The sequence below is a fragment of the Pelodiscus sinensis genome, chromosome 9 (genome assembly GCF_052426305.1).
Source record: "Pelodiscus sinensis isolate ZL-2025 chromosome 9, ASM5242630v1, whole genome shotgun sequence".
NCBI lineage: Eukaryota > Metazoa > Chordata > Testudines > Trionychidae > Pelodiscus > Pelodiscus sinensis.
Window position 1 is genome coordinate 39301372 of NC_143060.1, and position 27184 is coordinate 39328555.

The 27184-nt window shown below is 40.2% G+C and overlaps 1 protein-coding gene across 5 annotated transcripts in view; it reads right to left on the minus strand.

Moving 5' to 3' along the window:
• DPYD (dihydropyrimidine dehydrogenase) overlaps positions 1-27184 on the minus strand; it is a 675852-nt gene that overhangs the window by 82830 nt on the left and 565838 nt on the right. For 4 of the 5 annotated variants that reach the window (XM_075936588.2, XM_075936587.2, XM_075936589.2 and 1 more), the window contains one exon: positions 14091-14233. The exons of the other annotated variant lie outside the window; for it this stretch is intronic. In XM_075936588.2, coding sequence (XP_075792703.1) covers positions 14091-14233 — 143 coding nt within the window. The remainder of the gene's footprint in view (positions 1-14090; positions 14234-27184) is intronic. 5 annotated transcript variants of the gene reach the window in all.

The following is a 27184-nucleotide window of genomic DNA, read 5'->3' on the forward strand; positions in this document are numbered from 1 at the left end:
AATTTTCAGGTGCTATAAATATTCATGCAAAAATTAGATCTGTGAAAAACAAAAATGCTTCAGTGCTGAGTATCATCAAGGCAATGTTTCTAATTCTCCATCATGATCTGTTTTGGTTAGCAGTAGCACTCCTATTCCAACCTGTGTCACATCACTACCCTGGCTTTATCATTACTGAATTCACATCATTCATAGCATAGTACTGGGGAGACCATTTTATTTTCCCTTGCATCAAAAATACATGCTTTGCTCTGTGGTGGAAAGTGGGCACAAAATTAATAGCAATTTTAATGAAAAGGGGTACAGTAGGGAGGAAGACTGGTAGTGGAGATACACAGTCAGATAAGGAGATTGATGGGTATATATTTGTATAAAAACATGCAAATCACAAAGGTTGACTGTTCTACCATATTAGTTTCCATTTGTTGTAGCTGTACAACATCAAAGCATTGATGTCCCTATCTATTGCATTTAGCGTTAATGTAATGGACTACCAAAAGAAATCAAAGTGAGAATTTCTAAGTCATTTCCTGGCAATTGAGACAGCAGGCACTTTCATCTGCACTGTAACTGTGGCAGTGCATTGATTTAAACTCCATCTGAGATCTCAAATGCTTTTATATTCTTAGGCCTCTCTGGCAGCTTCCCAGCCCCCCATCATAAAATTCTAGCATTCAGCTGAATGCCATCTTGCTTCCCCCAAAAGGAAGAGACATATTTCAGGTTTGCTACTAAACTGCACAAGATCTTTAAATAAAATAGCTCTTGAAATGCCATCCTACTAGAAAATCAACCTTTGACGCCACACATTCTAATTTTCTGACTGTAGCAATGGGATAAACAACGAAAACTCCTCGGATACCTTTGAAAGGTTCTGCAATGGATAAGCAGTTTTGCTTTTATGTTAATTTGGATGAGTTTGCTTTGAAATGTTCCTCACTGATATGCCCAGAAGGTAAGGAAAAGACTTAGCCTCTTTGATTTAGTATTATACTATTTATACAAGTTTAAACATCTTTATCATCATTTAATGCTTTTTTTTTTTCATTTCAAATTCTCCTTGAGAGCTGTTAAATTCACAGATCTACCTTTTTGTCTGAGAAGTATTTATGAATCTCTTTAGGCTATTTTTTCAATGTACAGTTGAGATCTTTGTCTTATTGCTTAATTTCTATTGGCTTAGATTATATTGAAGACAGATGGTACTAAATAAAAGCAATATAAACCCAAGCCTTGTCAGATAATGCGTGTATCAAAAATTTCTAAGAGAAGTATGACAGTCATAAAGGATAAACATATAATTTAAATCTCAGTAGTGCTTACATATGATTTTAAAAACTATCCTCTGTAGCTGGTAGCAGTCTACTCAACTCAGTGAAGAACATTTTTTGGTATATAGTGAAAAGTGCTGCATTACCATTGTACATGAAGATTAATACATCTATTTAGATTAACACAATCTTCAAAGAATCAGGAAATCAAACTCAGCACATCCAGCATCCCTAGAATATTTCCGCCCCTTCTTACAATTTGGGAGAGGTGTGATAAGAATGAAAGCATCCAAATATGATGTTCGAGCGCAAAGGTCCTCCAACTGTACTAGTAGTCTGCAGATGGTGGTCTGTGGAGAGCTGTCTGGTTATATAATTCTGGCTCCTTTATAGCAGTAAATTAAATTATAGCAGATAAACATACATTGTATACTTTCCTAAACTTACTTCTATGTATAAATGATTGCTGAAGTAGTCTGGAAAATGTTGCATGATTGTGAGAAGAAGGGGAGGTATTTTTGAGATAGTGTGTCTCACACCCTAAAAAAGTTTGAGATTCTCCCTTCTAAAAGGACAATTTCATGACTAAGAAAACTCATCTGAAGTATCAATAAAATATAGATGGAATTATTTGATTCATTCACATTAACTGCTAAGTTACTTTAGGAATATAGGGTAGCAGATGGGATGCTATTTAACAAGGCTTCAGAATGAAGTATTAAGATACAAGGCTCAGTTGGATAAACATTTTTAATCCTTCTTTTAAACATCACCTCTGAACAAAGGCACATGTATTTTTTGTACATGTAGGTTCTGAGTAAGCAGCGTGAAGGAATCACATTCTGGAGTCCACTCTGCTGATCTGGAGATTAAAAAGGAATGCTCTGCATTACTTTAATGCAAGACTATAGTATTCAATTAGTTCCAGGCATCCAGAGAGAACCGCTATACAGTACAGATGTACATGCAGGATTTTACAATCAGGACCATCTACTTAGGGAAACAAATATTATTTTACATGCCTTGAGCATTACAGTTATGAGCAATAATGTCATGATCAGTCACCCATAATGAACTGCACCATTGTATTGTAGGTAATTGTGCAACATGAAGGAGATACTTGTAGGCAGACATATTAAAATGCTGTATTTTAACAGGCCAAGTAGATGTTTAGATTATACACCTGTCTTTGATCGTCTACCTATATATGATGAAGTTAAGGCAAAAAGCTCTATCCTGTGCCAAGGAGCAGGAAAATCATAGAATCATAGAATACTAGGACTGGAAGGGAATTTGAGAGGTCATCGAGTCCAGTCCCCTGCCCTCATGGCAGGACCAAATACTGTCTATACCATCCCTGATAGACATTTATCTAACCTACTCTTAAATATCTCCAGAGATGGAGATTCCACAACCTCCCTGGGCAATTTATTCCAGTGTCTGACTACCCTGACAGTTAGGAATTTTTCCCTAATGTCCAACCTAAACCTCCCTTGCTGCAGTTTAAGCCCATTGCTTCTTTGTTCTATCCTCAGAGGCCGAGATGAACAAGTTTTCTCCCTCCTCCTTATGACACCCTTTTAGATACCTGAAAACTGCTATCATGTCCCCCCTCAATCTTCTCTTTTCTAAACTAAACAAACCCAATTCCTTCAGTCTTCCCTCATAGGTCATGTTCTCTGGACCTTTAATCATTCTCATTGCTCTTCTCTGGACCCTCTCCAATTTCTCCACATCTTTCTTGAAATGCGGTGCCCAGAACTCGACACAATACTCCAATTGAGGCCTAACCAGCACAGAGTAGAGCGGAAGAATGACTTCTCCTGTCTTGCTCACAACACACCTGTTAATGCATCCCAGAATCATGTTTGCTTTCTTTGCAACAGCATCACATTGCTGTCTCATATTCAACTTGTGGTCCACTATAACCCCTACATCCCTTTCTGCCATACTCCTTCCCAGACAGTCGCTTCCCATTCTGTATGTATGAAACTGATTGTTCCTTCCTAAGTGGAGCACTTTGCATTTGTCTTTATTAAACTTCATCCTATTTACCTCAGACCATTTCTCCAATTTGTTCAGGTCATTTTGAATTAATGACCCTATCCTCCAGAGTAGTCGCAACCACTCCCAGCTTGGTATCATCTGCAAACTTAATAAGTGTACTTTCTATATCAATATCTAAATTGTTGATGAAGATATTGAACAGAGCCGGTTCCCAAACAGACCCCTGCGCAACCTCACTTGTTATGCCTTTCCAGCAGGATTGTGAACCATTAATAACTACTCTCTGAGTATGGTTATCCAGCCAGTTATGCACCCACCTTATACAGGCAGTCCCCGAGTTATGCGGATCTGACTTATGTCGGATCCGCACTTACGAATGGGGCTTTTCTCGCCCCGGAACTCGCGGGCGGTGGGAACACCCAGACGCGCAGTGGTCCCACCACCGCGTCCTCCGGGGCGAGAAAAGCTGCTCCGGGTGTCCCTGGTCTGCTGGGGGGGGGGGTCCCCAGCAGACCAGGGACACCCCGAGCAAAGCCGCAGAGGCGGCGGGGTCCCGCGCCTCCAAGGCTTTGCTCCGGAGCAAAGCCACAGAGGCGCGGGACCCCGCCACCTCCAAGGCTTTGCTCAGGGTGTCCCTGGTCTGCTGGGGACCCCTCCCAGCAGACCAGGGACACCCCGAGCAGACCAGGGACACCTGGAGAAAAGCCTTGGAGGTGGCGGGGTCCTGCGCCTCCAAGGCTTTGCTCTGGAGCAAAGCCGCAGAGGGGCGGGACCCCGCCACCTCCAAGGCTTTCCTCCAGATGTCCCTGATCTGCTGGGGACCCCCCCTCAGTGGACCAGGGACACCTGGAGCAAAGCCGCAGAGGCGCGGTACCCCGCCGCCCCCGCGGCTTTGCTCCGGTCTCCCTGGTCTGCTGTGGGGGGGGGGGGGGGCGCGCAGCTAGTGCGCCCCCCCCCCAGCAGACCAGGCTTTTGTTGTGGACACCTGGGGTAGAGCAGCTGGGGTGCTGTCGGGCTGGTCCTGGGGGGACCTACCTGGCAGCGCCCCAGCTGTTCTGTCCCAGGCTCCAGATTCAGATGCTGTTGAAACTGATCAGTGGCTGATTCCAGGAAGCTGGGTGCAGAGCAACTCTGCCTCGGGCTTCCTGTAGTCAGCCCCTGGTCAGTTTCAGCAGCAGCGGCTGAATCTGGAGCCAGTTCCGACTTACGTACAAATTCAACTTAACAACAAACCTATAGTCCCTATCTTGTACGTAACCCGGGGACTGCCTCTAGTAGCCCCATCTAAGTTGTATTTACCTCGTTTATTGATAAGAATATCATGCGAGACCATATCAAATGCCTTACTGAAGTCTAGGTATACCACATCCACTGCTTCTCCCATATCCACAAGACTCGTTATCCTATTAAAGAAAACTATCAGATTGGTTTGACAGGATTTGTCCTTTACAAATCCATGCTGGCTATTCCCGATCCCCTTGCCACCTTCCAAGTGTTTACAGATGATTTCCTTCATTACTTGCTCCATTATCTTCCCTGACACAGAAGTTAAACTAACCAGTCTGTAGTTTCCTGAGTTGTTCTTATTTCCCTTTTTATAAATGGGCACTATAGTTGTCCTTTTCCAGTCTTCTGGAATCTCTCCTGTCTCCCATGATTTTCCAAAGATGATAGCTAGAGGCTCAGATACCTCCTCTATCAGCTCCTTGAGTATTCTAGGATGCATTTCATCAGGCCCTGGTGACTTGCAGGCATCTAACTTTTCTAGGTGACTTTTGACTTGTTCTTTTTTTTATTTTACCTTCTAAAACTACCCTCTTCCCACTAGCATTCACTATGTTAGGCATTCCTACAGACTTCTCAGTGAACCAAAACAAAGAAGTCATTGAGCATCTCTGCCATTTCCAAGTTTGCTGTTACTGTTTCTCCCCTCTCACTGACCAGTGGACCTACCATCTCCTTGGTCTTCCTCTTGCTTCTAATGTATTTGTAAAAAGTCTTCTTGTTTCCCTTTATTCCCGTAGCTAGTTTGAGCTCATTCTGTACCTTTGCATTTCTAATCTTGCCCCTGCATTCCTGTGCTGTTTGCCTATATTCATCCTTTGTAATTTGTCCTACTTTTCATTTTTTATATGACCCCTTTTTATTTTTAGATCATGCAAGATCTCATGGTTAAAACAAGGTGGTCTTTTGTGGTATTGTCTATCTTTCCGACACATCAGAATAGCTTGCTTTTGGGCCCTTAACAATGTCCCTTTGAAAAACTGCCAACTCTCCTCAGTGGTTTTTCCCCTCAGTCTCGATTTCCATGGGACCTTACCTATCTGCTCTCTGATCTTACCAAAATCTGCCTTCCTGAAATCCATTGTCTCTATTTTGCTGTTTGCCCTTCTACCCTTCCTTAGAATTGTGAACTCTATGATTTCATGATCATTTTCACCCAAGCTGCTTTCCACTTTCAAATTCTCAACCAGTTCCTCCACAGCTTCCCCCCTAGTAGCTTTTTCAACCTTCTTAAATAAAAAGTTGTCTCCAATGCAGTCCAAGAACTTATTGGATAATCTGTGCCCTGCAGTGTTATTTTCCCAACATATATCTGGATAGTTGAAGTCCCCCATCACCACCAAATCTTGGGCTTTGGATGATTTTATTAGTTGTTTAAAAAAAGCCTCATCCACTTCTTCCAACTGGGTAGGTGGCCTGTAGTAGACTCTTAGCATGACATCACCTTTGTTTATAATCCCTTTTAGCCTAACCCAGAGACTCTCAACACTTCGTCTCCTATGTCCATCTCCACCTCACTCCAAGTGTGTTCATGTTTAATGTATAAGGCAACACCTCCTCTTAATCAAGCTCCCTAAACCTGACATCTTAGGGTGCGTCTAGACTACATGGCTCCATCAATGGATCAGCTGATTGTCGGCCCAGTGCGGTGGCCATTTTTATTTTAATGAAGCGGGGATTATTTAAATCTCTGCTTCATTGACTATGCTGAGTAAACTACTTTACATGGCTCCATCGAGCCATGTAGTCTAGACATACCCTTAATATTGAAAGGGAGATCCAGGTCTGAAAGTCAATAACCCTTCTAAAATCTAGTTAGCGTTCTACCTCACAAGTCATATTCAGACGTAGGGAAAAATTATTATTGGTTCAACTATTCTAGAGAGTGTGGAAGAAAACAAGCCTTCACTCTGCGTTTGTGAGCAACAAGTAGTCAGAGACAGTTTATTCGAGCAATATTGCAAGGGAAGAAGCCGCTGCTAAGCAGATCGTCGAATACAAGCAATTATGAAGCAGTTTATGTACTGTCCATTAGATATAATAACATTAAACAGTTAGTCTCCTTCTCATTAGAAACACCAATGGCTAACAGTTATTTTAGTTCCACCCAGACGCTCCTTATCTCAAGGTCCCTGGAGTCAGCATTCTATCCTTATCTCCGTATGGAGGCGAGAGGCGAAGGCAGCGTCTTATTACAGCTCTTGTGTTGTGAGGCCACAAACTTAGCCTGACTCTTGCTCTCTTGCTAAGAAGACCAAGATGGCTGCACACAATTCCCTTATTCTCTTTTCCCTGCCTCCACAAGAGTCAAAAATTCCATCACTTCTTGACTTCTCTGGATGGACTTTCCTTGACCTTAATAGAGAGCACTGTAAAAGGTCATGTCAGTAGTGAACAATATCACTATCACGTAAGTAGCCACAGGTTCAAGTAGCTGTTGTGCTTGACTCAGAAAAATGGTTTTCATCCTAGACCGTTCTGAACAGGCAACAAAAAGATTTGAAATTGACTCTTACATCCCAGACCAGTATCCTAGCCACAAGGCTATAAAGAAAGGGACTTTGTCTCACACATGAGCAACCTGAAAACCTGATGGAATATTCATTGACCACAATAAGTTTAAATGAAACATTTTGGTTTCAACAAACTGGCATTTTTCTATGGAAAAAAGTTTCATTAAACATTTCTAACGATCTCTAATAAACATCTCTTGATGCAGATCCTCATGCAACCTGATTTTTGATAGCTGCAAGCAAGTCGATAAAAACTAACCAGCACACCAATTTTCCCATCTTTGGACCACAGTTTTGCCTGGCAATGATTAACCTCTCATCCTTCATAATCTCTCCTTTCAGTACTGTTTTATTTTATTTCAGCTACAATTGCTTTCATCCTTTATCAGCTTGGCTGTAGGAATTTGTGATTTAGCTAGTCTTCCCTTTAAAGAATGAAATTCATGTGAATAAAACAGTTCTGACCCTCTGAAGCCTATGATAAAAACTCACTTTTACACTTCCCAAGAGATTTTTCTTTCCTCTTTCACTGCTCAAATAGTAAATATCAGAAGGAAAAGAAATGGCATAATTTGGATGTTGAGAGAAGTTAAAACCTTCCTTAAATGTACTCGCAGATTCAGAAAATTTGTTTCTCAATTTGTTTCCTTCTAATTCTTTAATTCTATTTGCATGGATGAAAAGATCTCTCATGCTACATTATGGGAGGCATATGATGTTACAAGAATATCAACATGTCAAGGATCGTTCATTCAGATTATTTGCTTCTTTCTTGGAAGATTTTATTAGAACTGAGAAATTTGCAGCCCAGCCAGTTGGTCATGAAGTCAGACTGATGGTGCAAGCATAATCCTTCATAATTACACACACACTTCTGAGCTTTCCTCTCCTTTTCTTCTTTTCACTGCTTGCTACTTCCCAGCAGCAATGAATCAGTCGAGCTGCCATGATATGGAATGAATTTTTTTTACGTGCATATTTCCTTTCCATGATTGGCATCTCCGTGAACCTTTCATTCCCTGGTCTCACTGTAGCAATGGTTCTCAAACTATGGTCCACGGATTAGTAGTGGTCTAAGACTGCCTCACAGGTGGGCCATGGGTTTGGGGCTCGGGGCTCATTTCACCCATCCTGAAGCAGGGAGTCCATGCTGGTGCTCCAAACCTGGTCTTTCCCTCTCCCCCTGCGAGGTCTGAGTGCCAATGATGGCTTCCTGCTGGGCGGAAGGGGGGGCGGAAGGGGAGGATCTGGCTTGTAAGGGAAGGAAGCAGCTCTGTGGCTGGGGGAATGGCAATGCAGGAAACTGCTTGCCTGGAGGCTTTCCTCACTGCTCCCATTGGCCATAATCATAGCCAATGGGAGCAGTGAGGGGTGGTGCCTGGGAGCAGTGGACATCAGAGAGCCAGTAAGCATCCTCCATCCTCTTCATGCCCAGACTCCTCCCACCGCTACTCCACTTCTGCACCTTTCGTCCCTCCCAAACTCCCTCATCCTTCAGCTCGGTCTTGCACCCTACCTCCTACCCTGACCCCCACTCTCAGCCTGCTCCCGCACCCAACCTCTCTGCCAGACCCTCACCCAACCTCCTCCTGCACCCATTTTGTCATCATGGGTGGTTGGCTGGTGGTCCACAGAAAGGTCTGTGTTGAGCGAGGTGAGCTGCGGGCCAAAAAGTTTGAACAGCAATGCCCTAGATTCTCACAGAGAGGGCATGTGCATATTTCTGCATTGTCAGGCCTGGGAGAGGCTATTTGTTTTATGATTTACCATTGTGAATACAAATCCAAAAATTGCAAACAATTAAAATGCTCCTATTTTGCAATGCAAAGGCTTGTTTATTCACACATAAAGAACTGTCTTGCAATTATACAAAGTGCTGCTGGTAACCAGAGAAAGTGAGTGTCAAGGAAAAGGTTCTTACTAGAAAATCAAGTGGCCTTGCTGGTCTTCAGAATCATGACAGAATATAAGGGACAAGGCAGCTTTTTCACTAATCAAGTCCCTGACCAGTAGGGGCTTTAGATATTGAATCAGCACCTTGAATTTGACATAAGCAGACAATGCAGAATGTGGGGAAGTTAGCCAGTCACAGTGGCCAGCCTGACTTACCAGTAGTTTGCCCTTTTCATTGTATATTGTGCATTGTACATTGTCTGTTGCGTGGGCTGCCCATATCATGAGTCACAGTATGAAGACAGAGGTTTCTTGGGGAGAGGATAAACTTGGGGAGGGGATAAACTCTTGGGGAGGTTGATAAGAGAGGTAGGAAGGTGGGTAGACCCTTGAATAAGTCCCACCTATGTGTTAGTGAGTGCATCTGAGCTGGCAGAGAAAGTAAAGCAATAAGTCAGGTAAAGGGGTGGCACATTTTACTGAGGAGCCAGGGATAGCATCATGATTTTGGTCCATTTCTGGAGCAGAACAGTTATGCGGTGCCTTTTAGCCAGGGATTTGTGGCCAAGCCACAATCTAGATCTTTGGAGGGCGTCAATAAAAGCAGTAGCATTGCAAGTGGCCTACAGAAACATCCCTGGATTTCAGAAATACAGGCTGAAGGTGAAGAAAACAGGCATGACCATAGCCTATACATTTCATAACAGTCTAAAAATGTGTTTGAAAAGACCCATTATTTTTTTCAAATTAACAACTAAATAGTAAAGATTTACTAAAATTATGCCATGCCGGGGTATAAATTCAGGAGCCTCTACCATGAAAAACGCATACTGCAGAAAGTAACCTCTTTGTTCTATCCATTTTTTGTTACATCCACTAGAAATAATGACTGCAGAATCTCTTTCAACAAAAGGTCATTTATGTCAATGGACGAAACACAGAGGATCAAATCGCCTGCGGTAATTGCAAATTAATGCTCTACTGCTAAAGCATTAACTACATAATATTGATCTACAATTGAATCATACAGGCTACTGTGAAGTGAGTTTTACTTCAGTATTTTTGTGCTTTTATTGCTTTTTCCACAATATATTTTCCACTGGAATTTTCTATAATTGTCTCAATTTTTAGTTTCCTACAGTGTAATGACTTCTGAAAATGCATCTCTATTCCTCAAAGGCATTTCTAACAATCTACTAAACCATCAACATGACATGGTAAGGCACATGTGATACAAGTGACACACAAAAACAGAAGGAAAACCTTATTTTTATAGAATCAAAGCTTTAGGAAAAAGCTCACTTAAAAGGAAAAAAGTTACTTCAATAACACTGTGCTCTCCAGCAAACTTACTGTAGGAGACCAAATTTCAAAATGATACAGTAAAAAATGAGTAGTTATGTAAGAAATTTAGGATTGCATAATATATGTATGTCATGTTTATGTTGAAAAGTAATAGGTAGAGGGAGATACGCTACGACCAAGCACAGTACTAACAGAACAGGTGTGGAAGCTTTTAAATGCATCCAAAATATGATTGAAAAGATAAAAAATAAATGCTCTTTCCAACCATTCCTGAAACTTCACAGACTGGAAGACCTACCCGTTTATCTTTTCATTCCCAAATAGTAATGTGTAATCCCTTTGGGCTTTAGAGAGCATGGCCCTTTGAAACCTTTCCCTGAAGAGGAGAAAATGCTGATTATTCCAAATGTGTAGAGAGTGGTCAAGTAGAAGGGGATATGGAGCTTTAGCTCCAGATAAAGGAGGACAGCAAGCAGGCCTCACCCAGTGAAGCAGCCCAAATCCTGACTGAAGCCTGGGAGGGACAGTGTCATCTATTGGGGACACCCTAAAAATGGGAGCCAGGAGGAGCACTGGGGTAGGGAGGAATCACCTGAGAAGGACAAACCAGAGACACCACAGATGTATGGGACTCTGAGTACTGGAGCTTGTGACTTTGCCTTAGGAATAAGGAGGGAGATTGTAGGTACCTAAACCCTGGTCTACACTAGGGAGTCATTTCAAAATAACCGCCTTAGGTCGAATTTAAACATGGAGTGTCCACACTACCAACCCCATTATTTTGAAATAGGTTGCTTTATTTCAAAATCTGTATTTGTTCTTTCCTTGGGGAATAATGCTAATTTCGAAATAGTTAGTTCAAAATAGTGTAAGTACGGATGCTCCGGTGCTGCTATTTTGAAATAACTACTCCCCAGAGTAACTGAAACTAATTACTCCCCAGTGATTCCTGGGGCTCTAAGTTGAGGTAGCATGTCCACACTAACGAAGGTTGTCACAGACTAATTTTGAGGCTTCCTCATGGTGGAGACATGCTATTTCGATTTTGTAAAATCAGGGGTTATTAGGTTGAATTTAGTTATTTTGAAATAATTCCCTAAGGCTGTGTCTAGACTGCAGGGTTTTTTCGAAAAAAGTAGCCTTTTTTCAAAAAAACTTCACCTGCATCTAGACTACAACTGCGTTCTTTTGAAATTAAATCGAAAGAACGCGGCTTTTCTTTCAACGGCGGTACTCCTCATTTCACAAGGAAGAACGCCTTTTTTCGAAAGTGCTCTTTCGAAAAAAGACGTTCTTGAATGCAAACAGGGCTTTTTTGAAAGAGAACATCCAGACTGCCTGGGTGCTCTCTTTTGAAAAAGCGGCTTGCTTTTTCGAAAGTACTGCTTGCAGCCTAGATGCTCTTTTTTGAAAGAGGCTTTTTCGAAAGTATCTTTTGAAAAAGCCTCTTTCGAAAGAGGCTTGCAGTCTAGACGTAGCCTAAGTGGGGAGGTTGTTGATCTGTGAAAGTTTGCAGACTAACAGAAGAGGACATTGCAGAGATTTGTTGAAGGCACCACCCGTTGTTGAAGGTTTGATTTTTTATCTAAGGTCAATATCATTTTGGTTTAAGAGCAGGTTATATCCATTTATTTTAAGTCTATTCCTCACTGACTTCAGCTATGTTGAAATAAGCCGCTTATGCCAAAATAAGTGTCCAAAGAGTTTTGCAATTGTTTTTCTAAATCAAAGTTAAACTAAGGGAAGTTTCTGGTATAAAGAAACCCTAAGAGGAAAAAACAGGGCTTGTCATTGTCTCTTTTGTGAAAATGATGCTAGAAAAAGATGAGCCTTGCAGTGTTCTCTAAAGGAGGTGTCCAGCCAAGTGTTCTATGGCGCACAGCTCCACACTGAACATGAATCACTTTAATCAGCCTATATTTAATTAGCATTCAAAAATTATTCTGGGTTTTCTAGGTTCAGCAAGTTATTCTTTAATTAGCCACTCCAGAAGCAATACCCATTCTGCTCTCTCAGTATTTACAAGTTAGAATTCTCCATTGTCTTCTGGGGCACGTCTACACACAAGAAATCCCCTCCGTTGCCCATCCACACATGCCTACACAATCTGCATCAAGGAAAAGTGCATAAGTCTAATGTAATGAACTTTCACCCAACCTGAATCAAAGTCCTTCAGAGATTTAAGTGCAACAGAAACATCATTCATTCTACTATATATAGTTAGTTATAGTTGTATAACATTTTCAACAAAAATCCTCAGAGGTTCAGTGAAAAAACTGTAGAATGTTATTTACACTTTAAGTCTAGGTTCAGTTTTAATTAGAAGCCATAAATGAAATGAATGCATAGTTCTGAAAACACTCCCTTGTTGATCATACTTTTGTTGTAGACAAATATTGTGCTACAAGTAGCATCATACGATTGCAGGAGAGGTGTTGCAAGAGAGACACAGTACTGAAGTACTGTACTGACACGGTTACACAGACAAGGTAGCTCCTTGATCCTTTTGTCAGAAAAGGAGAGTTTGAAATAAGCAAATAGAAGTTTTAACAATGAATAAGTGCAATTAGTAAAGCAAGTAGACAAAACAAATTATGGGATAACCTTGCACACTCTTCTGTTTGTTTGATGCTAATACTGAAAATTCAAGACTGGCTGCCAGAGCTGCACATTTCCTACTGCTACTTCCCCTTTCCCCCGAAGATTTATAGGTACACCACTATCTCCCACCTCACACACAAATCCAGAACAATTCACTGTACTTTGCTTCTGGAGCTAACAAACAAATGGTAGCTTGGAAACCCAGGTGTATGCAATTTGCCAACTGCTGAGAGATTCACCATAGTGTCAGACCTGATGTTAGAGATCCCCAAAATTCTTAGCACTGTGTGACTCTTCAGAGCTCATGTAAATAATCCTGCCAGTAAAGGTGCCAGCCCAGGATTTTCACTTCACCACAGCAAACTTATGACTAGCCTTTGCCATCACCGCAGCTAACCAGTAAGGCTTGCCATACAAGGAATCCAGTTTTCAGTGTCAAAGAGGGTATTGGAAATGAAGGCACCTTCATCATGTTGTTGACTAACTACCATTGCCTCCAAACACAAGTCCCTGCCTTCACCTAGATGTCTCCCTTCCCTGATTACTTATAGATCCTGCGAGCTTCCAAAGACAAATGACACTAGCACCATGGGGTTGATGACCTGGTGAAAGTTGATGACACTATGACTATCTACCACCCACAGCAACTGTCCTCCTCCTTTATATATCAAAGATTCTCAGACAACTGCATAGGGCAGGCAAAAGACAGAAGTACTGATGGACCTTCTAGAACCTATACTAACAACACGTCCTATTCATGAAAAATCTGCAGTTCATACTAAAGTGTGACCAGAGCTTAGGAAAACATCAGTCAATGTAACCTAACTTTCTTGGCTAACTATTCCTTACCCATGGACTGAAAACTTCCTCTTCCAAAGACCTTGTACTGATCAACTTCATTTAATTAACAAGGGAAAGTGATTTAATTTGGAAACTTTCTAGATTAGAGGAAAAAGTACTACTTCACTCTTAGGAAGCTAGCCTTTTCTCAGGTCAGCACAATAGATTATAGGGCATCCACTCCATCACTAAATATCTTAAGTGAATGGCTCCTAGGAATGAATATGAAGCTCACAATATGAACATTTGTCTCAATGGATCAATTATGTTAATTTGTCCTTTTTCCTACGAAAAAGGTGAAATCTTTAGTTTTAAGATAAATTACAGTTCTGTGATAAATTGTTTATTATAACTTTTAAAGGAAAAAACCAAATACCTGTAGAACTGAAGCACCACTGTGAAGAAATTGCAGCCCACTCTCAGCTGAATCAATTCCTCCTGTTGCTAAAATGGGAAATCCTGGAAGAGCATGAGCTATAGCAGATACTGCTCGCAGGGCTATGGGCCTAATAGCACTTCCTAAGGAAAATGAAAATATAGTGTTAGCAAGTTGGAATATTCTGCACTTAGATATGATGTGTGCATGCATGCCCATCATGGGATGGCAGTATTGTACTAGACAAACCACTAATATCTAGAACTAATATCTAATTCTAATATCTAAAATATATATTAATTTGTAAATCAATATGTATAAGGTTTCAAATAGTATTATTACATGTAAAAGTGTTAGGAACGTGGGTGTAATAACCCTAAAATTGTACAGAAACACTTGCATATTTATCTGGATAAAACATAAAAATTGGCTTAAACATTTAAGCATCTGTTTTAAAAGAACAAGGAACAATATATTTAGAAACAGAAAACAATTCCATACAGTAAATTATAGACATACAGCTCTACATTTTCACATTAGGTATCAGGCCGCTACTATGAACACTGGTATTGAATTTGTTTTACATAATCTGAATCAAACGTTTGGTTTAAAACTACCATTCCCAATGCACTTTGACATTTGGATATTATTTAATATATATCCTCTGTGGACACATTCAAGAATGTTGGTACCTCTTTAAGAAGCCCAGCTTTGATCAGATTATTCTCTAAAATTGCATGGTACTATTCAAAGTTACTCATATGCATGAATGGTTGCAGGACTGTGGTTTTCATTTTTGAAGTAGTATATGAGGATTTGGCCACTCAATCTCTTAAAGCATTTATGGGAATCATGATAAAACCCTAGTGCACTGTTTAGACATTTTACTCCATTCCATTTAAAGTATATTGAAGTTTACATGAGTATTAACAAACACATGAGAATACAGCTTGTATTACACACTAAATTATATGTGTTGCTGGCATATATTCTGCTATATTTTTAGACTATTTGGTATTTAAACCACTAAAAACTTTTTATACTAAAGTATCTGGTGAATTTAGAACAAAAACACAGTGAGTTACAGCAGTGTCTTGCAGTAGAGCAGGGATTGCACATGGCACTGGCAAGATGCATACAGAAGAGTATTTCATTAACAGGGAAATTGACTAGGGATCTGTCTAAATTAGAGAGAAAAGGTGTTTTTTATATTGAGGTAGACAATTTGAAAAGCCTGAATACCTTGTGCAGACATGATGTCACACATTTATAATTTTATAGATATTGGCTTGTGTAACAGATTCTGCCCTTCATGCGTGCGCCCCTTGGTGGCTGAGGAGGGTCTTACAGTGTTTACTCCCGTCTGCATGCGAGGCAATGTCCAGTCAGTTGCCAGAGATTAGGCCTCTTCTTTTACCCCCCCTGTGGTTTGCAGGAGGGTTGGGAGGGACCCTTCTGTGTCCTGGCCCAGGGACCCTCTAAGAAGCAGTTACCTGCTGAGTTTCAATGTATTCAGTTGCTGTCACATTCTTGGGCCACTTCCCCAGGATGCTGTTCCATCAGCCCTTTTCTAGGGGCTTGTGGCTGAGTCCCCCTTGTCCAGGGTTCTGCAGCGTTGTCTTTGGCTTTTTGGCTAGCCTTTAGCTGCAGGATCTGGCCCTGATCAGGTACAATGCCCAGCTCCCACTGAAAGCTGTCCAGAGTGCTTCATTCCCTAGTCAGCCCTGAGGTCTCCCTGGGTCAAACTCCAGGAAACCTCATTCCAGGAGGAATAACAGCTAATTCGATTTAGGGCCTTAATTCAGAATCCTGTTTCACTGCCACGTTTAGACGCGGGCAGTTACTTCGGGCTAATCAATTTCTAAAATGGCGACCAGCTGGGAACATGCTAATGAAGCACAGGATATTTAAATCCTGCACTTCATTTGCAATTTTGGTCGCCCTCATTAGCCTCCCTAGATCGAAATGGGGGGCTAGTGTAGACATACCCTAACAGAAGAGTAATTCCCACAACGTTGAATGCAGTACACACACACTCTCAATTCCCATCTGAAAGTGAAAATAATAACACATGGATACTTCAGCTATGCATAGTTGTCCTGGTAGGGATCTTCATAGAGGATCTAAGGTTAAGCTAGCAGGCTGCTGTCTAGAGAGTTGTCCACCCTTTTTCATGCTTTACACTTTATATTTTTTTAAACAGTGGTCACCTTTGTTAGAGTGGATGCTACCTGTAGTAAGTTGATGTCTGTTCATTGCTATCACAGCACACTTGGTACCACAGACAGAGTGAATGAGCAGTACAACTCTGCACATCAAGATGTAGGACCTGTCAGTTTGCTTTAAACCAGGAAGCTGTGGTTTTCCAGTAGAATTTTTCATTTTAAAAAGGACACTGTTTGCCAATGTCATTTTTCCAACAGAAATCTGAAAATTTGGTTTACTTTAACCATTTCAAAACCCTTCTTTCTTCAGCTCAGGTTGCCTCCAGCAAAATGTCACCTCCTCCTAACAAACCACTGATACAGGCAACACCGGACTTCAAAAACAGGCTGTCTGACAAGTCTGTCCCGTCAGTACATGTTACAGAATCAGCATCCAAATGCCTAGATAAGTTGTCTCTACTGACATCTGCTCCTGATTCAGCACATGAATTATCTTCTTGGCTTATGCCATCTTTAGCTGCTTCAGCACTGATCCCATCTCATTATTTACCAACCTGACATTTTCTCCCCCTGCCAACAACTGAACTCTGTTTTTTCCATCCCATCGACACCTGGGTGAGAAGCAGCTTTCACAGTGCCTGGTGAGTCTATCTTGTTAATGTGTATCTTCAAGGCATGCTGGATGTTCTTGAATATCTGGATTATTGATGTGTTCTTTGAATAGGTACCATTTTGCACTGAAGTTATGCTTTGCTCCAGCAACAACTTTAGAGAGACTACAGAGAGAAATAATATCTTCACCATGAACACTTTCAGAAATATGAAGGGACAACTTAGCCTAATGTAAGAGTTTTCTGCCACCAGTCCTGGTGTGCTTTTGGGCAATTGAGTGATGATTCACAAAAGCTGGAAACTAATGAAAATTCATTATAGAACCCAAGTAAAGATAACAGCAAAACAGAATCACAAAAGAGGAGACAGACGACACAAAACATTCTAGTGGGCAGTGATGCTCTAATATTTGCAGTCACTTTAACCAGATCACTCATAATAAGATTGTAAAGAACAGAAAGATGATAAATGATACAATGAGTACTTATTCTTAGACATTATATAGCACCATAGCAGAGATGATGGTCAAGTCTTACAGATGACTCAGCTCAGAATAAGGGTATCATGCAAGACATTTTTTCAAGCTTTTATTTATTAAGTTATCTGTGTGGCCCAAAAATACACATTACACAAACAAGACCATTCAGAGCTCAGTAAATAAGCACACAAAATGCATCAACAACTCATTTTTTATGAGCAAGACTGCAAAGGAAATCCAGTTTTAAACATTGGTCCATCTAGTGCAAAGTGCAGTTTGCGCCAGTATCCAGAAACAGATGCTTCAGAGAAAGGTACAAATAATTCAGAAGTAGGCTTATTATGAAGAATTTTGTTCTTAAACCACAACAGTTAAAGGCTGGTGTATGTCTTGAGGAATAAAGGCTTATTCCTCTTCTATTTTAAAAAATATTGATGTGAATATGGATGTTCGCATTTTCCATATAAATAGCCAATCATTTTCTTAATTGTGTCAAAACTTTGACATAATTGATATCTTGTGGCAACTAGTTCCACAGAATTCCACTTTATGTGAAAAAATATATTTTGTATCTGTTTTAATGTTCTGCTTATTTAAATAAGAGTCTCCTTAAACAGAGGGGATGAGGAAGGAACCAGTGACTGCTTGCTAAGGTAGTTCCACAATAAAAGTAATCAGAAAGGACTTCCTTCATTTCAACTAATCAGTGGTGTGACTGCAGCAGCACAGCAGAGAAAATAATGACTCCATTACAAGATGTTTGGATCTCATTGGATAGGGTGGGGTTTTGATGGCGCTAGTATAATGAATAGATTATTTTTCTGGAGCTCAGACACTCATTTTCAACAAGTTTCCAGTTGTCTTTATATCCACTGTGCAAGTTGTTATTGACATTTGGTAATTAGTAAATCTAATGGTAAATGTTTAGGTACAATTGGAAAGGAACAATATTAATCTAGAACCCAGTGCACCACAATTGACTGACAGGTGGCAAAAAGACATATTTTGAAATACTGAAACACAGAAAAATATGGAATAAATAAATAAAGAGTGACTTTAATAAATATTTGATAAAACAAGACAAATGTGCAGTGATTTTGGCCCAGAGTTTAATTTATTTTTACATGAATGCCAAGGGAGTTAAAATTATACTTCCTATTACAGAAATGTATAAATGCCTCTTGATGAGGAAGAAATAAAGGAAGACTGGAGGGAAGCAGATATAACCCAGCCTTTCAACAGGCTTTTGGGCAGGATCATGAAGAAAATGGCTAAACTTACTGAAAGCCAAGGGGAAATGTTAACAAAAACGAATCACTAAGGTTTCATAGAGTGGAAAATGTCTGGTAAATCAAATGGAATTTTAAAAAACCAACAACAATGCTATGGTCCCAATCCAGCAATGTATATCAGCACTCGGGACTTCAATGAGATTATTTACATGCTTAAAGTTTAGTACATGACAAAATGATTTGATATATTGTTTTTATTTATAATTCTACTATGTCATTGTTAGTCTCTAAGGGTATGTCTACACTACAGTGTTATTTCAAAATATCTTATTTCAAAATAGTTATTTTGAAATAGCTTATTTCGAAATAACACGTCTACACACAAAATGCATTTCGAAATAGCACATCCACACTGAGTGAACTTTGAATCGCATTGAAGGCTGGCCTGAACCAGTTCCAGCAGGGGACCAGGTTAGAACTTACTGTGTGGGGCTGCTGCCTGAGGCTATCTGAGGTCTGTGCTTAAAGGGACCCCTCCCTCCCCCGGATAGCCAGTTCTCAGGTTTCCCTGCTTGCTTGTCTACCTCGATGAGGGACAGCAAAACATTTTGTCTCTGTGTGCTCTGATTGCCCTCACTTGGGACACCACATCATTCTGCAACATGGAGCCAGAGCTGCCCCGGGCTCTCTGGTGCTTCTCTTGGACACGTTGCTGCGAGCCTGGCTGCACTTTCTGCAGGCTGCCATCTGGGAGGTCCATTGGGGGGCTGTCAGTATCCAGGAGGCCCTACGGGAGAGCTTCCACTCTAAGGAGCACTAAGAGCCTTCCTGGTCTGCCCCACTGGGGGCTTGTGCCTCATTCCTCTCTCACGTCCTTCCATTTACCCGCCTCAAGCCCCCTTCCTGATGTCAAATAAAATACATGTATTTTCATGTACACAAACTCTCTTTATTTAACAAAACTGGGGGGGGGGGAGGGAATGAAACTCTGGTGAGACTAAGGAAAGGAGGTGGGAGAGGGGAGAAGAGAGAGTAGGAGAGGGGAGGGGGAAAACCTGGGAGGAGGGAGCTGGAAGGGGGAAGCAAGGGGAAGAAGGGGGAGGAGAAGCTCAGGGCTCAGGACTGGGGGTCTTTCCGGACCAACTTGATTGTCATGCAATCCTGCTCCTGGGTTCGCATGTGGCCTTTGGTGGCCAGGCTGGCAGCTATCCTGCCATAGATGGCCACATTCCTCCGTCTAGTGCGGAGATCATGGACGTTGGGGGCATCCCCCCAAACCTGAATAAGGTCCATGATCTCCACCCTGGACCAGGAAGGCACCCATCTTCTCCAGGCCCTGGCAGGCTCCTGGGAGCTGGCAGACTGTTCCTGGGGAGCGGTGGAGGGCTGGCTGCCAGTGGCTTGCTGGCTCATGTTTTGGGGCCACTGGGTCAGAGGCAGTGACTGCTGGCTCTGGGCTGGCAGGCTTGGAGCTGGCACAGGCACTGTGGACAGAGTCTACCCCATTAAGGGCTCTGGGGAAGGTGGAGGGAGAGAAGTGTTCTTGGTTGAGGCTGGAGTGGCCGCCAGGGCATCCTGGGAAGGCTGGGGGCCCCCTATTTCAAAATAAGTGTCTACAACGCACTTATTTCGAAATAGCTATATCAAATTTTGTGTTATTCATCGTAGAATGAGGTTTACCAAATTTAAAATAAGCGCTCCGCTTTTTCAATTTTATTTTGAAATAGCGGTCTGGCTGTGTAGATGCTAGGAAAGTTATTTTGAAATAAGGGCTGTTATTTCAAAATAACTTTGCTGTGTAGATATACACAGACTATTGGAGTTTTACTGTACCTACCCATGTGAAAACAAATCCAGGTATCTCATAAGTATTAGGATATTAGGCTTGATACACATTTACAGTAAGGCACTATTCTCTACACTGGCAGCATAAAAAGGCCTCAAAGCACATCCACTTTAAGAGCACTTTATACTGCCAGAGTGGCTGTAAAGGCATCTGAGGGTAAATAAAAATCAAGCCCTCTTCCCCCACCCCTCCCCATTTAACTGGCCAGTGTGGGAATTCCAGTGTCACTCCTGTGATGATAATAGCAAAGCTAAATATAATTATTATATCATTATTTGTATTTTTCCACATATTTATTTTTTCTACCATATAGTTTGATTCTTGAAATTGTATATTTGGCCTTTAAATTAAGTTATATACAGCAACTAAAGGAACAGATAAATAAGAAGTCTCCTAATAACTACCAAACAGTAGCTGGTTAGCACTGAAATTCGATCATAATTCTCACTAAGTTTCTTTGCATGGCAACACGAAATGTAATTTTAATTTATTTATGTTATAGTAATTACTGTGGATCTTCTTTACAAATGGAAATTCAGGTTTGCAATACAGTAGACTAAACTTTACACAGAAAAAAGAAATACTGAGCATTCAAATTATTTTTAATGAAGAAAATATTTTTGATGCTATGAAAAGAAAAACAAAAATCTACCCATCACTTCCCTCTCGCAGATTATATACATATATATTCTAGCAAGGTAGATGAAGCTGCTCTCTTCCCAGAAGCTAAGTTAATAAAATCAGGGAAGGAAAAATCAGAAAGAGAGAGAGAAAGCAAATATCAGAGTTCGGGGGAAAAGGTAGAATGGGAATAGATCTGGGAAAGTTCACCATTCAGTTACTGTAAATAATCAGTTTCTGTAAATAGTAACAGAATGAGAAAGTTTGAAGATTAGACAAAAGCAAATAAAGGAAATTAATCCGATTTAAAAGGAACACTCTACACATGCTTGTATTGTATAATACTGATGTTTGAAAGAAACTTTCTATAGATAATCCATTTTTAGTAACTCAGACTAATGTACAAGACATTTGTAACTAATTCATTATTTGTCATAATTATTCTATATGTTCTTTCTCTCTCCCTCCTGTAGGTGGCCACCATAAACTACACTTATTAAATAACTCATTAGCAGGGTTTTCAATACTGTCATATCCAGATAATTAGCAATTTATTTAAATAACCAATTTCTGTGGAAATAATTGCCATGAAATGCCCTGAACCTACTTTTTATAAACTATAATAAAAGTGTTAAAATAATCCCTGACATTTGCAAATGCCATTAGTTCACCTTTCCTTTTGATAGTGCTATGGCATTATGTTTAAACAATTACCCGATAATGCAGCAGTTTAATGAAATAGTGCAGCAAGCACGTCCTTCAAAATGGCCAGTGAATGCATTTATATGCAGAAGAAAATTCAGTGAGCAGATATGTCTGGAGAAAAATATGATATACAGCTAGTATAAAACCCCAGAATGAAAGCTATTAGTACCACATAATTCTTGGAATACTAGTAAACATATGATGCACCAAAATGTCATGTTCAAGACGGATTTGGCTTATAGTTTAGGTGTTTAATTCAGAATCTGATTTATCAAGGAACCTGGATAACTCTTCTATCAGTGTACCTTTCGGAATCAATCTCGCCCATGACTAATTTATATAATAAGAGCTGTTTTGCCACATTGACTTATAAATTATTTATTGTTTCCATATTTTGTTAACAAAATACAATAGTTTTTGGTTTTACAGTTTAACCAATATGGAATTTTAGCAAACCTGGATTTTCCAAACCAAAGATGGACCCCAGAATATTTCCATTTAAATCTTATAATTACATGTTCATTTTCCAAAAATAATCTTTAAAGGAATACATGCCAGATTGGTGTTTACAGTATCTTAGATAACTGGTCACCAACTGTGACTGGTTTTGGTTTAAATTATATCATATTTCAATGGTGAAATCCCAGCTCTATGAAGTTAATGGCAAAATTGCCATAGATTTCAATGTGGCATGCTGCCAAATTTAGGACAGTGTCTGGGTCACTGCAGGTTTTTTTTTCTCAGCTAATGATGTTCTCAGTCAGTTATGTCCTCCAGAGGAGATGGAAATGGAGGAGAGTCAACATTTTCTGTTTTAATTATTTGTCTTTTCCTTTGCCATGTGTCAAAAGCCTGTCCTTCAGAATTTTAGTGTCTTTGAGTCCATTCTGTGCATGTCTGTGAATACCAATAATTATTTCACCCCATTTTCTCCCTCAAAACAAGACGGGAAAATGCAGGAAATGGAGGCATCAATTATGACAAAAAAGAAAGACCAAAAGTGATCGTTTCAGTCCCCCCCCACTTTCTAAATTACTAGCGATGATTATTTATGAACTTTCTGTTGTAAAGTTCACAAAATCACCAGAGTTCTTATTCAATAAATGTTTAGTTGTCATAGGAGATTTCTTTAAATTAATAAATGTTAGATTTGGGGAATAGAGAGAAAAGGAATATTTTTCTTATCTGTAAATGTTATTTCCCCTGGGGACAAGATCAGTTTCTAACTTGATAGGTTTTCACTTACAGCACACTTGCAAAGAGAGCAGGGAACAATAGGGGTGTAGGATTTTTTGGGATGCTCATATGAGCTCTTCGGCATGTGCTCCGAATATACCCGGTCATGAAAGTCACAGTATTTACTAGTCTCAGAGGGGTAGCCATGTTTTACAGGGGTAGCCTGTAATTTAAAAACAGTAATGCAGTGGGTTTTAAACATGAAAGTTCATGATATTATATATTTTTGTTAGCCTCTAAGCCCTGGTCTTCACTAAGGAGTTGTTTTGAAATAACCGCCCTTATTTCAAAATAATAAGTGATGTGTCCACACTAGCAAGCCCATTATTTCAAAGCCTGTACTCCTGTTTTCTGCAGGGAATGAGCTTATTTTGAAATAGTTTTTTGGGAGTTATAATTTTAAATTTAGTTATTTCAAAATAATTTCCTAGTGTAGACATTCCTTAAGGTGCCACAGCACCAGTGTTCCCTCTAAGCTGGGAAACCTAAGTGACCCAGTGAAAATAAAACTGATTAGAGATGTCAGGCTCAGGTAAAGAGAAACATTATCCCAAAAGATAAGTCTTGTGGGGTAGTGACCTTCTTTTTCTCTGTCTTTTGTGGCACCTACTAGAATAAGGCCCTGATCCTGATTGCAGCTATTAGGTGTTAAAATACTATAAATAAAATGGTATTAATCACTGAGATGAAATGTGCAAAATAGAATTAAGGGAAGAAACAGCTAAGAAATACCTTGTTCATCAAAGAAACACAATTTGTAGAGTCTCCCAATGGATAAGTTGGTTTCTAATTAGGCAGGCTCTGTGTCTTACTCATTCAATCAAAGAGTGTGATTACTTCTCTAGAACACAAAGTAGACAAACACTACACTTTCTGAAGCCTGAAGCTGCATCTGCAGGTAGCCACTGAGCTGAACATATCAGTATATCTACACTTGGAGGGGAGGATGTAATTTCCACCTTGCATAGACACAGAGTCACTAACTCCCACCAAGCTTGACTGCTAACAATAGTAGAGAAGCCAGGGCTAACCACCTTGGCTATGTCTAGACTACATCCCTTTTTCGTAAAAGGGATGTAAATTAGACGTATCGCAATTGCTAATGAAGCGGGGATTTAAATCTCCCCTGCTTCATTAGCATAAAAATGGCTGCCGCTTTTTTTCCGCACAGAGCTTTGATGGAAAAAAGTGCCAGTCTAGACACTGATCTTGTGGAAAATAAAGCCTTTTCTGAAAGATCCCTTATGCCTTATGCCTTATTTCCTAGCAATTACGATACGTCTAATTTACATCCTTTTATGAAAAAGGGATGTAGTCTTGACATAGCCTGTGTGTACAAATCTGCCTGAATTCTATGGGCACATACTTCACACTGGTAGCCTGTGCCACCACTTGCCAATGCCTGTGCTATTCTGGTTACACTACTATGTTTGGAGTGCTAGCTTGAGGAGAGCAAGCACAAGCATGTCGTAAATGTGGACACATTTTTGCTAGTTACACAGGAGCTGACAGATTGGTTCTGGGGAAGCAATGCTTGGGAAATGGCATTAGATATATTATATATGGGCTTTAATTCCCCACTGGACAATGTCTGTGCAATGTCTGTCCAATAGGGCTTCAGTTAAAAAACCATTTAAGTGTGTGTGTTTAAATTCAACCTTGTTCAATCAAATGTTTCAGCATATTTTTAGCCCTAAGCACACAATCAGACTTAATTCGGTGTCCAAAGAGCTTGGTGAAACAGTGCAGGACTGCTGAACTGGGACCTTTAATATCATACCATTCATGTTAAAATATTAATGCTACCGAAAACATCTGTGACAACTCCTCATCATGATGGATCTAGTGGTGTTCCAAGGCTTTAAAGATACATATATTTGTGAACCATTTTAATCTGCATTTTCTAGTACTTCTCCTAGCTGTTTGATAAATTCAGTAGACACCCAACACCACCACTTCCACAAACACCACCAACAAACCACCAAGAACAAAAAACGATTGATCTGCTACAAAATCAAGAATACAAAACTAGTGTGGGAGAAATGACCCTATCTTAATTGGACTCTGTTTGCTAATGCACTAATGTAAAAATATGTATGCTCAATAAACAGATACATTTCCATATTCACATATACATAAAACAGAATGGATGACACGTCCCCCGAAAAAACCTGTTATTTCAACACTTGAAGTGAAAAGTGTTAAAATAAATGGCTCATCACACACAAGTGTTAAAATAAATGTTTATTTCAACACTATTTGTGTCATACCCATGTATTTCAACACTTGCCATTTCTCAAGACTTCTGCAACCCAGAGTAGGAGAGAGATAGCTAACACAGGACAATCAAAAAATAATTTGTGTGGTACATGATAATTAGGAATCTTTTTACAATTTAAAATAATGAAAGAGATACCTTAAAATACTAGGAATCTGTTTCTGCTAGTGAGCTGGTGGCTCCCACCAGTCAAGAAAAGATCCAGGACCACACTTGAGTATATTTCAAGATCATATCTCATGGTCCAGTCCAACTTACTATTTAAGCATACAAAACTCATGATTAAAATAATTCAGTCTCCTGACTAACATAGGCTAATGATCCAAAAGGCTTTTTTCTTGCCCACCTCAGCCCCGGGTAAAATGCTTCTCTTACATTTTCTGCTGAGTCACGTGACAGGAATGGAGACCATAACACTTTCATGACTGTTTTATCTCAGCATACTGCTGTTTTATTAAGAATCCAGAAACATCTTGGCTGTGTCTAGACTGCATCCTTTTCCCGTAAAATAAGGAATAAGGGATCTTTTGGAAAAGGCTTTATTTTCTGAAAGATCCGTGTCTAGACTGGCGCTTTTTTCCGGCAAAGCTCCAAGCCGGAAAAAAGCGGCAGCCATGTTTATGCAAATGAAGCGGGGGAATTTAAATCCCCGCTTCATTTGCAATTGCGATGTGTCTAATTTGCATCCCTTTTACGGAAAAGGGATGCAGTCTAGACGCAGCCATTTATTTTAGATCTAAGATTTTTCTTTGCTTGTTTCGTGGGGGTGGAAGCAGATTCCGTTCACATGACTACACCCATCATCTTATTATATGAGATGTGTATAACTTTCATTAAAAACAGAAAACTGTCATCAAGCAAAATCATTTTGTCTCAGCTTTTCAGACAAACCTGAAATTCAGCCAGATTAACAAACCTTCCCAAGATCAATCAAGTCTTGCAGGAATCTGGGCTGATTTATGGTTTCTGCCACAGAATGGATTCAAAATCAGGCCAACATGGCAACTTTTGACTTTCACTTTGAAATTTTTGAGTTGAAACACAAAATGAAACTATGCAGATGTTGATTCAGCTGAACCAGAACCAAAACAAATCTTGTGTCAATAAAAACTGGCATTTTGCTGATGTCGTAATCCATGACTTTAATTGTTCAATGGTGGTGAAAACAGTTATTTTGATACTCTTGGCTGGCTTCCAAGACTGGTATCTTCTTTTAATGCAAGGCCCATATCTGTTTCTGAATTGGAAGCAGCAGCTCTCAAACCATAGGCCTACTTAGAACAGCATGTGCTCATCTGACATCTCTCTCTCTCTGTGCCTTCCTGCTTTCAGGAGGAGAGAGCAAAATGCTGAAAGAACCAGTGCTTTTTTTCTCCTTTGGTTGTGCAGGTGTTCAGCATTATTGGACCATCTTTTGTTCCAAATGGAGAGAAAAGGGAAGCCAAGGATTTGTTCCTCACCTCACGGCAGAAAAGTCTTCCTTTGAATGTTCTAAAGAACCATCACAGTATATTATCTGTATCCTTTATGCAGGAGTCACTACAGATGATGTTTGTACTAAAAATGTTGTGCCATTTCATAGCTTTCATTTTCTAGCAATACAAATAACAGGCAATACTACTAGTGATTTGCACTCTTAAGACCTACAGAGGAGGTTTCAGGGATACCCGAGGACACCATTATCACAGGCTTTTAGGAGAAATAAACCACCTGTGATATGATCAAATGGATTATTCTCTTAGACTCCCTCACTATTCTTCCAGGCCAACAAATGGGTGTGGAAGTCCTCTCCATTCTCAGTTCTATATCAGTTCTCAAAAAGAAAAAGAAAAAAACCTAGAATATTTTTAAATCACAGCAGGCCTTTCCACATACTAAAAGCTGTGCATTTAAATTAGAATTGCATACACACACAAAGCTG